General features: G+C 51.3%; 1 protein-coding gene across 1 annotated transcript in view; it reads right to left on the reverse strand.

The window, feature by feature from the left end:
* Positions 1 to 15,967, reverse strand: part of FLNB (filamin B) — an 86,533-nt gene that overhangs the window by 58,668 nt on the left and 11,898 nt on the right. Inside the window, exons 5-16 of the mRNA XM_004702534.2 lie at positions 15,567 to 15,644; positions 14,015 to 14,177; positions 12,300 to 12,497; positions 9,395 to 9,532; positions 7,562 to 7,688; positions 5,990 to 6,126; positions 4,293 to 4,486; positions 3,072 to 3,185; positions 2,193 to 2,336; positions 1,876 to 1,999; positions 1,390 to 1,550; positions 197 to 287 (exon numbers count right to left, since the gene is read on the reverse strand). Coding sequence (XP_004702591.2) covers positions 197 to 287; positions 1,390 to 1,550; positions 1,876 to 1,999; positions 2,193 to 2,336; positions 3,072 to 3,185; positions 4,293 to 4,486; positions 5,990 to 6,126; positions 7,562 to 7,688; positions 9,395 to 9,532; positions 12,300 to 12,497; positions 14,015 to 14,177; positions 15,567 to 15,644 — 1,669 coding nt within the window. The remainder of the gene's footprint in view (positions 1 to 196; positions 288 to 1,389; positions 1,551 to 1,875; positions 2,000 to 2,192; positions 2,337 to 3,071; positions 3,186 to 4,292; positions 4,487 to 5,989; positions 6,127 to 7,561; positions 7,689 to 9,394; positions 9,533 to 12,299; positions 12,498 to 14,014; positions 14,178 to 15,566; positions 15,645 to 15,967) is intronic.

Here is a 15,967-nt window from a genome sequence, read left to right on the forward strand (position 1 = left end):
CAGGCGGACACAGCCGAAGTGTCAGGAGCTGGTGGCCAACAGCGGACGCAGGCCGGCACCTCTCCTACATCAGAGCCCGCAGAGCCCCGGCCTGGGGGGGTGGGGGGAGTGGCGGGGGGACGGTCCACCGAAGTCCTGGGGCAGGCACGCCCACCATCACTGGCCCACAGATAGCCTCCTGCACACGCCGTCTCACCTGCCTTGCTGAGCCCGGGGCCTTCTGCCCTCACGTTGCTGGCATCGTGGGAAGGGTCAACTTTGACTCGGAAAGGGCTGGCGGGGATTTCCTGTGGGGGAGACACTGTCTCAGTGGAAATCCCCGGAGCAGTTGCCGGAGCTGAACCTTATGCCCAAACACAGAGGAAGCCTTCGCCTGACTCTTGCTTTGGGGAGTTGTGAGCAAACTTCTGTCATCACAGGCCGGGTCTTCCTAGTCTAATATCAGGTAAGGGTCACAGCCGGTCACTTGCTAATGCCTACCTTCCCCAAACCAAAGGCTTTGACCCATTTTCTGAATAGGCTCAGGGAGGTTTTGCATAGGACATCTACAATCTCAGTAACACCAAGTGGTGAGGAAGCCGAATGAAACACACCAAGAGTAAAGCAAGCCTCTCCCAAAAGTGATGGAAGGGGAACCAAAGAAAGGTCCTCCCCGGACAGCTAAGAGCTACAGTCTCAGGAAGGCTGAGGACCCATTACAAAATGAAATGACCCATGCATCAAAGACAGGGACTGAATGTAATCAACGTCAATGAATTATACACATAAAAACTGAATTGGCAAGTGATGGTCTATTTTATGTATATGTGTGTAAATATGTGTGTAATATACATATAATACATATATATATTATACCCACACAAGGATATTGCAGATAAGCAAGTATAAGTATCAAAAGGCAGGTAGAACAGATTAACTGGATTAAGTCAACTCAAGATAATCCTCAGGTATAGAACCTTTTCCTGAGGTACCTATTTTTACATAAGGCTCATTTTAATCACCAGGATCCCATTTTTTCCTCATATATTGGGATATTATTTTCCCTATCTGCAGGTCCTATGCAAAGAACGCTACCTGAAACCGTATTCCTATAAAAATTTAAGGGGGTGGGGGGGATAAAGTCATTACTTCAAAGAGGTCAGAGTAGAACACACCTAGAAGTTAATTAGGTTTCAATAATAAAAATGGTAAACATTTATAATAGACCAGGCTCTTCCCAGAGTCTTGCTTTTAACCACGAAACCTACTGCCTCATTTTTGTTAGAAAATGGTAAGAATTGAGTTCTGGGGGGGAGATGCCTCCTCTGTGGTGAATCACCCCGAGAGAGAGAAAAAGCCAGAGAGGACCCAGGCCTCCCCATCCCCCTCCTCCCAGGGCCAAATACAAACCTGAGATGCAAAGAGAACTTTGATAGTGTACCGCCCGGCGGCGGGAGGCACGTATTTAACTGTGAAGGTGTCATTGGCATTGTGAATAATGTCAAAATCCACGTCTTGCTCATCTTCACTTAACACCCGAGCATCACACTTAATGCCAACGCTGACATCACCTGGAACAGACCGGCTATTTAGTAACAGTTTGCAAGAAACTGCATGCCCGCGCCATCACTTCCAGCTCGGGTTAGCACACCAAAAAAAAGCAATTGGGAAGCTTCCAGTAATCAGGAGGAGAAAGGGCTGGCGTAAGGCAGGTTGGGAGAGGAGATGGAGGATCAGCCAAAGAGCTGACACAGACACTCATTAGACTCTAGATAATTACCGTCCCCAGGTGGACTACTTCCTGGTTCAACATGCATTGCCCGGGAAACTTTACAAAAGACCTTTCTTCCCCCACAAGGGCAGTAGCCACTGCTTCGGGTGGCATGCCTATCTCACCTTCGCCGGCCTCGGTGCAGTCTACTGTGAAATGAGTAGGCTCATTCGCCTTCAGGCCACTTCTCTCCACCCCTGGCCCAAACACGTTGACCTTCTGGGGATGGCTGCCTTGGCCAATGTTGACCTGGGTGAGATGGGGAGAGAGTGGTTATACGTCGTTCTCCTACACCTGGACCCAGGAGACACGGTTAGCTGGAGACCACACGGACAGTGGGGAGTACTTTGTTTTCTTTCAGTTCACGCATCTTTCATGACCTATCAAGGATGAGGTCCTTTCTGCCTCGGCCCCCTAGGCCAGGATTCCGCTCACAACCTACCCTGTAGGGGCTGTGTGGTATGTTCACGCCTCCCCATACCACCGCGATGGTGTGCTTGATGGCCTTCAGTGGGGTGTACGCGCAGGCAAACGTCCCGTCCATCCGGCTCTTCATCTGGATGTCAATGGGCTGGCCTTCCCCATCCTGCAAGAGAGCCGAGACTGGGAACAGAGCCGGCCCTCACACAGCCTCCCCAGACAGCAAGTCGCCACTCCCTCAGCCGACCAGAACGGATTGAGCAAGTGCCATGGGCCGTGTCCTCACAACACAAAGGCAGGTGGCAACATCGCACATACACTTACGTCCTCTGAATGTAATCATTAACTGTTTCATGAGGAGCGAATGCCCAACGCAGTGAATGTCACAAAAATGACGCTGTGCACTCAGGAGTGAATAAAATGACATTTTTTGGTTATGTACACATTTTACCACTCAACTCAAAGGGGGTGGGGTGGGGTGGGGTGAGTCGGGAATGATCCAAGAAGAAACTCATGGCTACTCAGTACTTCCTAATGTCAAGTCTGGCATTTACATTCTTTGGCCAAATTCAATGAAATAGGATAAGCAGATGATAAAAATAAAAGAATCTCTCCACTCCTTCCCTCTACCCTGGCCTATGTAGCCTCAGACACACAGAAGGGCACTGCGGGGTAAGCCGCAGCCGCCCGGCCTTGTGTCCATGGAATATCCATCGTGGCGATGGGAGCACCTGCTGCCTTACCTGCTAGACTCTGATTTAACCTTCACATCACCCCGAGACAGAATGTTTATAATGTCCATGATGTGGAAGAGGAAACAGAGGACCGGGGATGGGGCAAGTTTCTTGCCATTACATTGAGATATTTTGTCACCTGCTGACTGCCTGCACAGGTCACTGACCTGAGCAAATATCTTCAAGGGCGCTTTCCCAGCATCTTTGGGATCCACGGTGAACTCAGCCAGGTTGTTGACGATGCACCCAGACTTCTCCAATCCCGGCCCATATGCTTGAACCTGGGGAAAGGGCCGGTAATGACTACCTTTCTGGGCAACGGCCCAACCAGACCCTGACCTGAAGACTGGTGGCAGGAAGTGGGAGGAGGACACAGCAGCACCTGGCTTGACAGTCGCTTTGAAACAGGATGGCTGGAGAGATAACCGGGACAGGAGGCTGGCACTTGAAAATAACAGCAGAAAGGGGGAGTCTGTTTAGGAAGCGCCGAGGGTCTGTTTATGGTAACGGCAAACTGGGCCATGGAAACCGGCAGTGGTTGCGCATGATTCATGTAAGTATGTCATTGCACTGAACATGAGAAACAAGATTGAATTGGAAAATGTTATATCTATATTACAATAATAACTTTTCTTTGTTAGATAAGTATCTTATTAACCTCTCCCGAGGGAGAAAACGATCTAAAATCAGGCCCCAAACCAACCTGAAGCATCCTGTATGATTCTGAGCCGACACAAGGAACTTGTGTAACTGGGGAATGCACTTCTACTATAGCCAATCTCACGGGCTCCCACTTGTAGGAAAATAAGTCTTAAAGCTCAAAGAGCATGAAGTGGGTAGCAATTGGCCAAAGACGCTACCGGCTTGGATCAAAAAAAGCCAAGTGGACAAACTGCAGTGCACACCTGGGGGCCTGGAGAGTAGCCGTCTCCTGTTATCCCTCGGCCTGTGAACAGGTTTGAGATGAGGCCGCTCGGAGGCATTGCAAACAGCGAAGAGAGAGCGCTGGAGGCAGAGTGGGGCGGGGAACTGGGCACAATCTGCCTTCTCCCGGCCCGGCATGAAACAACGACAGAAAGCAACAAGACCGAAACATGATGCTCTGAGCTGCGAAGGAAAAGCACCTGCAGAGTCTCTCAGGTCTCTGTGCAGACGACCTTCTCGGGTTTCCCCAGAGGCCAAGAGATACCAAGTTAGGGAGGTAAATTGCTTGAGCAACATCATGCCCAATTGATACCAACAGGCTTCAAACTCAGGACCACCTCTTCCTATATTCTACCTGGCTCCTCTCTACCCTTTCTCAATCTGAAACCTATGGCAACACTCCACACAGCGGGGAGGGAGCCGGGAACCAAGAGAGAGAGGACAAAACCAGCAGAAGGAGTCACCAGGTCTGGGTTGTAGTCCCCCGAGGCTGGGTGGATGAAGGCCATGTATGGGCTGTCCTTGATGTCTTCGTCATCGCACATGATGTGAACCGCATACTCGCCAGGCTCCTTGGGCCAGTACTTGACATCACACGACCCGTCGTTCTGGTCATCATACTCAATCTTCGCCTGAGAGGGGCCTTCGATGGCAAACCCTAGGGATGCAATAGGAGGATGCCCAGGTTACAGCGTGTAAAGAACTCATTCCATGCCACCACCCACTCAATCCCTCTGGCTCCCTGAAAAGCCCACAGCTGCCAAAAGGTTGTAATCGGTTCGGGTCCCTTCCCCACAAAACCAAGCCTACTGAGCAGTCACCAGAGATGGAGGAAGAGTTGGAGTCCATGTTTTTATGTAAGACCATCTAACTGGGCAAAAACCTTCTATTGGTACTATGGCAACATCTACCAGTAGTCTTGAAGCCACGCCTGCCCTTGGCCCCACCAGAGCCACTTTGGGGCATTTATCTGAAGGAAATAGCCAAGGATCTGTGTAAACAGCTACACACACGAGTACGCACTCAGCATTGTGTTTATAGCAAAACTCTGGGAGCAACTCAAGAACTTAACAATAGATCTATCCATACAATGGGATTCCAGGGAAGCCATAGACCATGAAGCATATCCTATATTTAACCGGTACAGAAAGAAAGATGTCCACCAAACGGTCCAGACAGCAACTGAACATAGAAGAAAGAAAATGTAAGAAGCCTGGAAGGATATACCACAAAAGATCGGATGTTGTTTCTCCAGAAATAGGATATCTTATTTTCCCTTTTTGTTTATTTCTGTTGTGGCTCACCAGAGCACAGCCTGTGGGCCAAATCCAGCCTGCCGCCTTGTTTGGGAAATGGTTTTCCTGGCAGATAGTCACACCCATTCATGGACTCATCGAAGGTGGCTTCCCGCTATAATGGTGAAAAAGGCATCCTGACAGAGACCATAGAGCTCACAAGCTGAAAATATTTGCTCCCTGGTCCTCAGTAGAGAAAGTTTTCTGACTCCAGTTCTAAAATGCTCATGCATGGAACAGGTATATATATTAAAAATAAGAAAAAAAGCTTAGCTAGAATCCAAAGAATGTACTCACTCACCTAAATGTTAACACCAGCAAAATCCACTCACTGATTCATCCAAACTAAAGCTCAGTCAGGTCAGTCCACGATATTTGCTGAGTACCTACTGTGTTCTACGTACTCTTTCAGGGACACACACACACAAAACCCAAACCACTGCCCAAGAGTGGATTCTGACTTCTAGAGACCCTGCAGGGCAGGGCAGGGCAGGACTGCCCATTGGTGACCAAGGCTGGAAATCATCCTGCAAGCAGAGTGCCGCCTTTCTTCGGGTGGGCCATGGAGCACGTTAACCAGTGCACCACCAGGCACAATACCCACAAAGGCCTGTGCCCTCAGGGGGAGGGGGATGAAGGAGAGGCAGTGCCAGAGACAGGCATAGGAAAGCCGAAGTGCAGCCCCGCACAGTAGCCAGAGAGGGGCTTGGGCAACTCCGAGGCAAGGCAGCTGTGGGCAGTGAGGCCAAGGAGAGACTTCTACCACCCATCCTCCCACCCAGGCCGAGCCAGGTCTCCAGGCGCCCTGGAACCGCACTCCCCAGCACCACCCACCCTGAAGCTAGTGCTCAGCTGCCTCCATTTACCTAGAGACCCCACTTCAGAGCCAATGGATTCCACCACGAAGTCCGCAGACCGCCCGACAAGCCCACCGTGCAGTCCAGGGCCCCATGCCCGGACTTTCTGCATGCCTGCTTCAGGGCCAACTTGGACTTCAAAGGGGCTGAAATGAATGAAAGTGGCATTAAAGTCACGCTGAGACGGGGCGGAGTGAAGACAGCCATCGGCGGCCGAGGGACATGCTGCCTACTTGCCTGATCCTTTTACCTGGAGTCCCAGTGTCCAGCCCAACCCTTCCTCCCCACACGTCCCCCACACAACCATTATTACGTCAACAATATAGTGTGATAGGGCTGCCTCCGGGAACTCAGGTGGCCACTGGGGGGGCACTCAACACACCCTGCCTTGCACAAGCCTTCGTGTCATTAACCTAGACTTTTGTGTGCCCCAGTCACGGCTCCCCCCCTCCCCCCGAAACAGCTGTCTGCAGTCAGCTCCAGCTCCTATTGGCCTCCCGTGCAACACAGGGCTTACAATCTCCTGGTTGGACAGTCAAGTCACCAGCCCTTCCTTCCAAGGCCTCTCTGGGTGAGCCAGAAGCACCAGCCTCTCTGTGAGCCGCTGGGCCTGTTACCCGTTTTGTGTGCAGGGTTTACCAAAGCTCAGAGAGTGTGTTCTTCCCTTGACCTTGGTTGTGCTCTACCGAGAAAACCAAGTGGAGTGGGCTTTCTCTCTCTGCCGTGGGGAGTTGAAAACGTGTGCTGAGGTGTCCTCCCCCCAAAAGTCCACTGTCTTCCAGTCGGTGCCGACTCACAGAACTGCCTCTGGGGGTCCCCGAGGCTGTCCAATCCTTATGGGAACAGCAGGCCTCGGCTTGCTCCTGCGGAGCAGACTGGGTGGGTTTCAACTGCCGACCTCGTGATCGCAGCTCTACACTTAACCCATGAACGCCACCCGACCGCCCTGCTCAGACACCCTGAGTCCAAGAACGCCCACTGGGATTGCTCAAGGTTTATTCGGGGTTCCAAGCCGCCCCTCAGGAGTGCATGAGCAAGTACATGCACTCGGGGCATCTACGAACACGCCCACAGGACAGTGTAGCAGATGGGGTGGGGGGGGTGAAGGGGGTGGGAGGGGTGGGGGTACGACACACGGCCGCCATCCCTGGTGGCGCTCGCTCACACATGATTTCAATGTAAGCCGTAGCAGGCTTCACCCGGGCGGGATTCCTGAACAGAGGCATCCATTGAAAAAAAGAGAAAAGCTCAGTTTACAGCAGGGCGGACAGACACACAGCCTGTTTGCTCTCCATTACGGCTGCTTCGGGCCTCCTAGTCCCCCACCAGCCCCAAACCGCCAGCATTTGATTTGAAGCGGGGCAGCAGAAACCACAGCAACTCTCTCAAAAGCGAGCTGCTCTTGAGAACAGGCCAAGCGTCTGTGTGCGGCGCTGCAGGGGGGGGGTTGGGGGGGGAGACGGAGGACAGGACTCCAACAAAGCAGGCCGCTTTCCTTCCTGCAGTCTGGGAAGCCACCAGCCTGCCCTGGCCAAGCACCCCATCCCTCCCAGAGAAGGCCCATCTCCAACGGAGCCTCACCTCTTTGGAATGTGGTGACCCCCCCATGTGATGGCGATGCTGTATTTCCCAGGGGTGCTGGGGTAATACTCGAAGGCGTAGACCCCATCCAGAAAGCCTTTTTGTTTCACCAGTGCCTCCAGACCTTCTGTTGGAAAGGAGCAGACAGTTACTCAGCTTTGCAGAGTGAGAGCCCGGAGGGCAAGCGCTACATTAACAAGACATCAGCAACCGAGGAGGACTGAGTGGACAGCCTGGGGTGTCAACCACTTTCCATGAAGCCAATTCTGACCCCAGGCCCCGTGAGTATCAGAGGAGAACTGTGCTCCGTGGGGCTTTCAAGGGCAGGATTTGGGGAAGCTGATCTCCTGGTCTTTCTTCCGAGGCTTCCGAGGATGCGTGCGGACCTGAACCGCCAACTTCAGTTAGCCACAGGGCACATTAACCACTTGTGCCACCACAGGGACTCAACCTCAGAGCGTGGGGTCACCAAAACCCTGGAGATTTACTGCACAACTGAACAGCCCCCATCCTCTGCTGCAGAGATGGGCAAGAGGAAGATTTCCCAGCTTGCTAGCCTCAGAAAGAGAGAAAGAAAGAGCTCCTGGGTGTGAGTGGCCCTGAGGTCTGAACCTCCTGGGTCTGTTTAACTATCCATCCAGTCACTTCTCAACCTTAACTCCGCTTTTCCCAACAGGAGTAGCCTCCCTCTCAGCCTCCACAAAAGGTGGAGAAGAGAAAGGACCTTTTGAGTACTGGGCATGCGTTTCAGGTGAGTGTCCCTGTGTTTTCAATTGACGCTAGATCATCAAAACCAGAAGGCTTTCTCATATATGTTACCCCTCAAACTATACCGAGCCATCAGGCAGGAACTTGTTTTATGTCAAGCCCCGAGGTTTGGCCAGGAAAGCTGTTGAGTCAAACAAGACTCCAAGGTCAGGAGAAAACAAAACAAAACAAAACACCTCCTTGGCTCCTGCTGCAACAAGCCTGGAGGAAGGGCAGCCCCAGAGCAGCCTGGACTGCAGGCCTCAGCGGTCTAGAACCTTGGCTGCCTTAGGGCCACGGCCTGCTCCGAAGCCTCAGCACGCAGATTTAACCCTCCGCTGAATAGAACTCTCCCACCCCACGGCCCCTGGGGACACGCAGGGTGAGAGAGCCCAGGAGTCCACAGGCACAGGAGTGAAACAGCCAGGGGCAACTACCCCCATGGGGTTGATCTGTCCCCGAGGAAATCCTGAGGGTGGCGGGCAGAGACCGGCCCCTTTAACCTCTGTCCCCTTCCCAAAGGAGGAAGTAGGAAAGGTAGGTGCAGACCGGCCCTCCAAGAATTATATTTATCTGCAATGGAAACTTAATCTTAGGGAATTTTAAATTCCTTCTATAAGCACTTATCATAGTCATTAGCTACCTGAGATAATTTCATAGTCTATGAAATGGAACCTGCAGAGAGACAATCACAGGCTTTGCAGGGCAGGGCTGGAATGCCAGCTCCAGGGCTTAGAAGCTTGTGGGCCATTCCCCTCTGGACCTAGGTATCCTCAAATAAATGCCAGGTCACCCTGAGTTGTTCCAAGGGAAGCACTTCCCCAACTCTTACATCATTGATAGAGAATGTGAGGTTACCAAGTCACCCACTGTTCTCCCTTATATCCCGGCCAGACATTACCAATCGATCACTGCTCACCACCACCACCTGCCCTCCAGAGAGTCCAGAGAGCTCCAAATCTTCAACCTATCTCTCTGGGCAAATAAGTCAATGAGACTGGCTGGCCATGGAATGAAATCCATATACCACGACTGCAGAGTTAACCCAAATCACACCCGAGGTAGGAGAAGCAAAGGTGTACTTACTAGGACCTTTCACGGTTACGCTGAGCTCCCCACTTCCGGCAGCTTTGGTGTCAACCTTGAAGTCGGCAGTCTCTCGGATGCGGACGCCTTTGGGCTGCAGGCCTCGGCCACTGGCCCGGCAGGCGTTTGGACTGCAGGCTGCAAGCAGAGTTTCCACATCAATTCAACCTTTCACTCTCCCAGTCAGGAGTGGAGCAAGTCAAGGTAAGTCAGAGCCATCCGCCAAGAAAATGTTTGCTTTGTACAAAGAGCGGGCAGCACTTGCCTGAGACCAGGGTCCCGCTCAGGGAGCACACCCGGTTAACAAATACGGATAGGACATAACCCTGTCCAGCCACACCACAGAGGGACCGGGGAAAAGTTGCTTTGGCAAAGAAGACCGGAGAGCTCAGCAAACCATGCTGTGCTCCTGGTACCGGATGAAGTCTGGCTTTTATCTTCTCAGTGGTGGGGGCGCAGGGGGCAGGCGGAGGAGTTAAGGAGGGGTGCTGGACAACGCTCCGACCTCACTGCCATCCCTCGAGGGCCCGGTAATTGGGAAGACTGGGTTTGTTCAAGTCTATTTGGAAGCATCTGACCAGATTCCAAACTCTGGGTCAGCCATTTCTAAGTCTAATCCATGTTGCTGCCTTCCAAGTAAACTGGCAGGCAAAAACATATCAGCGAATGGCTGGAGCCAGGGGAGACCCGTTCAGGCTCCAGGTTGGCCAAGGCAGGCCAGCCTTTGAGTGCTCTCTGTTACAAGATGCTTGGAACCAAGTGGCTACCAAGGCAGCATTCGCAGCAAATACCACCGTGGATTTCTTTTCTGGATCTAGTTTGAAAACCCCAAAGTCTTAAGCATTAAGGACAAAGGTAGCGTCTCCTATTCTTTGCACGAGAGGCCCACAAAACGACTACCTCATGGTGTTAGACTACCTCGTGGTGTTAGCCAGAAAATGTTAGATGGCTGATAGAAGACATGCTTGTAGCCTATGAGTTGGGGGGCGCAGCGTGGGATACCTTCTCGTGAGGTACAGAAATGGGAGAGGAGTGGGTGGAAAGTCGTGCTGCTCCATACGTGGCTTTCCAAACCTGACACTGCATTCCACGACTCTATGCTCGCTACAAGGTCACGGTGCCCAGGTGGTGGAGAACCTTCTTCCCGCCACAGAAGCCAGGCGCTTCTCTTCTGGCCCCTCCTCCCCAAAGCAAAGGCCTCGGCTGGCTTGTGGGAATCACGGCTTCCCAAAGAGTCTTACCCACACCCCTGGGGTAGAGTCAGGGGCAGTTTTAGGTGGCTCCTGGATGAGCACAGTTTGAAAGTTGAGAATTCGCGGTGGCACTCAGACAAGTCACACTGGCTTTCCATACATGAAAGTGGTATCTAGTGGCTTGTTAATATGAAATCATTTCAGTGGGGGCTGGAGGTTTAACAGCTGAACATTAGTGCTCTACTCATTACATACCAAATAAGAAAAGTGAAGGCTAGATACGCCAGAAATGGAGGGGGCAGGGGAGCAAGTAGCCCAAGATTAGGAAACACTATTAGATATAGAAGAGCTGGTCAAAATTCTTTCATATGACAAAAAAGAGAGCAATTTTTCTCATGTGTGCAGGATATTTTGGGTTCTTTTTGTTTGTTTTTTTAAAGGTGAGAAAAGTTCAGCAGAGGCTAGTTACAGCAGGATGACCAGACTTCTCTGTGTGTTTTTAAAAAGAAAAGGAAAACTCATGTAAATTCTGAATGGGGACAAGTCTTCATTGCCAAGTTCATACCGACACCACAGGGAGCTGAAGAGTCTGAAGGAAACCACCACATTCTCCATTGTGTCAAACCTTAGAGAAGTTACAAAGTATCGCTTCTCGGCCTTTGGGCTAAGATCAAGGGTAGAGAAGTTACAATGTAACCAGAGGGAGGGCTTTGGGGTCTGGCTGGACACGCTGCAATAAGGTCTGCACAGGAATTTCCTAAAACCACAAACATCATCTACTCAGCGGTCATTGGCAAGCAGCACAAAGAACTAGCAAAGAAGCCCCACCCGGCCAGCCCTTACCAAGCAAGTTGCTCTGGCCCAGTGCTGTCAATTAGGAAGTCAACAGCTTTGGGGTCCAGGCTGGCCCAGAGGCGAGATTCAGAAGAGGAAGCCAAGTCTGAAGGTGCAGATGCCGAGGACAGAGAAGAAAAGGAAAGTATGTGTTAGAAAAGGCAACCGAGTTGGAAAACATAAAAAGGCAACAAAATTAAGAGGAGAGAGGTTATTTAACCTTAGAGGAAAACTGCTCTTGGTTGCAGAGAGGGCTTAGCAGAGTGGTTAAGGACACGCTCTATGGAGAAAGAGACCGGGGTTCTGTTCCCAGCCCTGACACCTAGTACTAACTCACTGATTGATAACTTCTCGAAGCCTGAGCCCCTGTCTGCATACTGGGGAGAATAACAGCACCTAACACCCAGAGGCTGGTGTGGTGATTAGAAGGAGTGCCTGGTAGTCAAGGTCACGCAGGGGAAGCTTCAGGGCACCAGCCCCACCTTCACCACTCGCTGCCAGCCTGGGCCACAGACGCCAACTCCTCCAGCGGCCTCCTCGATCAGGGAGGATGGGCTCCGGGGCTCAGACATCCTAGGGAGGATTCCCTAGAGTCAATGAGTGTGAAAGCACCACAGGGGAACGGGTTTCCTATCTGGAAAACAGAGGAAGCTACTTCCCACTCGAAGTCAGCCCTGGCAGAAAGGGCCAGGTGCCAACTGGACGTTGGGCCATGGTCATTTCCTGGCCCTGGTGCCCAGCAACACGCAGACTTGGTGCCTGAAGCACAGGCCAGAGAGGCCCAAAAAGTACGTGGCAAAAGGCCACTACCATCTCTTCATTCCATTCTCCCACGTGCTTTGGAAGCCCGCTCAGTAGCCCGTCACCCTCTCACTCACCTTCTCCGACCTGCACAAGGAAGGGGCTCTTGGGAATAGTGTCGCCGGCAAAGGAGACCTTGACCACGTGGGGTCCGGGCTGCACGGGTTTGTACACGCAGCGGTACACCTGGTTCCCTTTGTCTTCCACAAGCAGCTCCACGGTGTTCTTCCCCTGGGGGTCCTCCACCTCAATACCAATGTCGCCCACGCCGGCGCCTGGGAGAGGGTAAGTTGCAGGAGTCTGAGCTCTCCCTGCCTCGAGGACCCAAGCAGGGACCAATTGCAGAGACGAGCAGACAGGCCGGCACTGGGGGAGGTCTGCACCAAAGTGTTAGTAACCACTTTCTTGGGGTGGTGTTGGAGGTTAGAGCTAAACATTTCCCTTTTTTCACCATGTTCTCTATTATCAAAACGTCCACAGGGACAAGATAGTGCGTGCGCAAAGGACCGTCCTACTCAGACCTTTCTCCCTCCCACCTGACCCAGAACCTGGTCCAGTGACTGTCTCTCCAACTTAGTTCCTTCTCAACATTCATTCAGTCAAGTTTGAAATGTGCAGAGAACTTGATTCGGCTATCGAAAATCAAAACTCACATGTGGACGTGTGCATATCATTTTAAGGACGAAAAGCAGACTTTGAAGAACTCTAGGGGTATCAGCAACATAGCTGCAAAAAGCTATTTCAGTTGTCATTTGCTTGGTTTAAAAGACGGAAGGATCGTAAAACCTTAAACCAAAAGTATACGCCCCTAAGTCTTATTAGAGCAGCTGTTCTCAACCTGCGGTTCTCAACCCCTTTGGGGGTAGAAAAGGGTCACCTAAGACCATCGAAAAATATGTATTTCCGATGGTCTGAGGAACCGAGACACCGCTCCTCTATCCGTCTCCAGGCGTGTCCACCCACAGGCAGATATGCCCACCTACGAGTACTGGGGTGAAGACTGTTACCCATGCTACATCAGCTTCAAGACAAAATGTCATTAACTTGTCATTAGAAATAAATATTTCACAATACAGAATGACATTTTTTGTGTGATTCATCACAATGCTTTAATGATGTTCGATTTGTAACAATGAAAGTACATCCTGCCTATCAGATATTTACATGACGATTCATCACAGTAGCAAAATGACAGTGATGAAGAAGCAACGAAAGTAATGTTATGGTTGGGGGGTCAGCACCACACGAGGACCTGTCTGAAAGGGTCGCAGCATGAGGAAGGTGGAGAACCCCTGTGCTAGAGTAAAGAATGACTTAGCAGGTAAAGAACGTCCGCCTTGAACGCTGGTCCTTGAAGATCTAGTGACATGGGATCACACTGTTGGCCCCAAAGGTTGATAGGAAATTGAGGGCAGTGAGTTTATGTGAATGGGGGAAGGGGAGGGGGAGAAGGGTTAAGAAAGTATTTCATGTCACTGACTTGACATTGAGTGATATTTTTATAAATTCATCATACGTATGTATGTACACACACACACACACACACACACACACACACACACACGGGGCTTCAAAAGGTCCAAGTAAAAAGGGAATTGAAAGATCATGAACTCTTACCACAAGCGTTTTGAACCCCTGCCCCCCAACCAACTCTCCCCAACCCCTGACCCTCTACTTTTAAAAGCATAATTAATCAATAAAAGACAAAAGGTTAGCCTTCCGGTTCCTGAGGCTTTTCTTTGGGGCTTTGGAAGAAAGGGCGGAGGGCGGGTCCACAGGAGAGGCATGTTACCTGCTGTGTAGATGTCGAAGTAAGTGGGCTTGTTGGCGATGTTCCCTGCCATCTCCAAGCCTGGCCCTTTCGCAGTGACCTTGCTAGCATCTCCCTGGGCCTTGTCCACATTCACTTCAAATGGGCTCTTGGAGATGTGCTGTCCTGCAAAGAGGACTGTGACCTGTAGGTGACAGACAGGTTGAGATACCGTCACCGAAAAACAACACACCCTCTGCCAGCAGCCCATACAAAAGGTGCTCCACCCAGAAGCCCTGAACTGCAGTGGGCAGCCCTGGGTGGGCCTCCACCTGGCCCCAGGAGCCATACGTCTGGGCCTGGGGTCGTTTGCTTTCATTGTAGGTGTTTAGGTGCCATAAAACAGATTCCAACCCACAGTGACCCCAAGTGGCAGGACAGAACTGACCCAGAGGGTTTCCCAAACTGTAATCTGTATGGGAGCAGACTGCCAGATCTCCTGCCCTTTATGTCACTGCGGTGGGGTAGGGTGTTGAACTGCCAACCTTTTGGTTAGCAATCAGGTGCTGACATGTTGAGTGGCCAAGGCTTCTTATCTCTAAATTAGGCTACTTTCAGCCAACTGAAAGTGCTTCGGTCAGTACGCTTAGCCTCTCTAACAGGAAATGGAAAAGTCATCAAGGCACAAGGCTCTGGACTTGGGGGCCTTCATTGATGGGGTGGGGGGGCGGAATTGGCAGAAGGGCCAACTCTCGCCTAGATTAAATCCAACAGTCCAGGAGTTCAAAGCTAGAACCAAACATTTTTAGAGGCTACGCTCATTCTCGGATACACGGGTTTGAGACAAAGTGTTGACAATCCCCATCTAACACTTGAGTCACAGTTCTCATCTTGGAACTTGTGCAGGGCCACTGGGTGGGGTTTTGTGTGAACTCACACTTCATTACAATGAATCGACAGCATCGTCAATGCTTACTTCCAGATTTAGGAGACGGCAACCTAAAGCCCTAAGCTCCAGATGAGTTTACTCAAACCCAAAATGGTGAGTATGGGGTCTCAGACTGTACTTGGGATTGACCTTCATGAGCTGCTGGGGACACCTCAGTCTTCTGTAAGACAAGCTCCCTTAGACCCCAAGGCCCACAGGCCAACTAGATTCAATCTCAAACAGAGCTTCAGAATGTGGCGGGGCTATAAAGGGCCAGGGGCCTCCACTATAGTCACTTGGTCCCTACCACACCTGAGCCTCAATGCTGACAGCTGGCTCAGAGCAGCCGGAGGGGGAATACCCCAGGAGAGCCCCAGGCTTCACCACCATGGCACCTGCACTCCAGACAGGTCACTACAACCAACAGTTACTTAGACGGAGCTAGAAAAATTGAAGGACGTTGCAGAGAGCTTAGGGCAGATCAAGCAGTCAAGGTGTATCAGCTCACGTCTCAGGTCTGATTCATGAAGATCCCGTTCCAAACTGTCTACAGTAAGTGTGAATCATTCTACAACCAGGAAGAAAACGTCTTTCTTTCTCCGTTCACGTCTCTCAAAGCCAGCCAAGAAGAGCAGTCCGCACACCCACCCTGGTGCCCCATCTCACCTTGTGCAGCCCGGTGACCTTGGGCAAATACTCCACAGAATACGTCTTGTTCTTGTCACTATCTGGGGTCACTCGTGCCTAGGAGGGAAGGTGTATGACTGTCAGAGAAGGAGCCGTGTGAGGGAGTGTGCTGGATCAGCCCAGGTCCTGTGGTGAGCTGCTGGGCCAAGGCCAGAAGGTGGGGGCAATTTCGTGCTCCCTCATACTGGCAGTTGGGAGTGGGGTACTGGAGAAACAAGTCATAAGATGGAGAGTAGGTGTTTGTTTGACCTCTCCCTCATGATAGTTGTTCTTTGTCTAGCCAAAAGTCAGATAAAGCTACGTTTTACTCGGTTGTTTTCTGGGGAAAATATGGGAAGTAGGAAAATAGAAAGTTTGTAAGCCCACTTGCTTTCAGCCAT

Source organism: Echinops telfairi, unplaced genomic scaffold, assembly GCF_000313985.2.
Source record: "Echinops telfairi isolate 266 unplaced genomic scaffold, ASM31398v2 ScPeMD7_31;HRSCAF=116, whole genome shotgun sequence".
NCBI classification, from domain to species: Eukaryota; Metazoa; Chordata; class Mammalia; order Afrosoricida; family Tenrecidae; genus Echinops; species Echinops telfairi.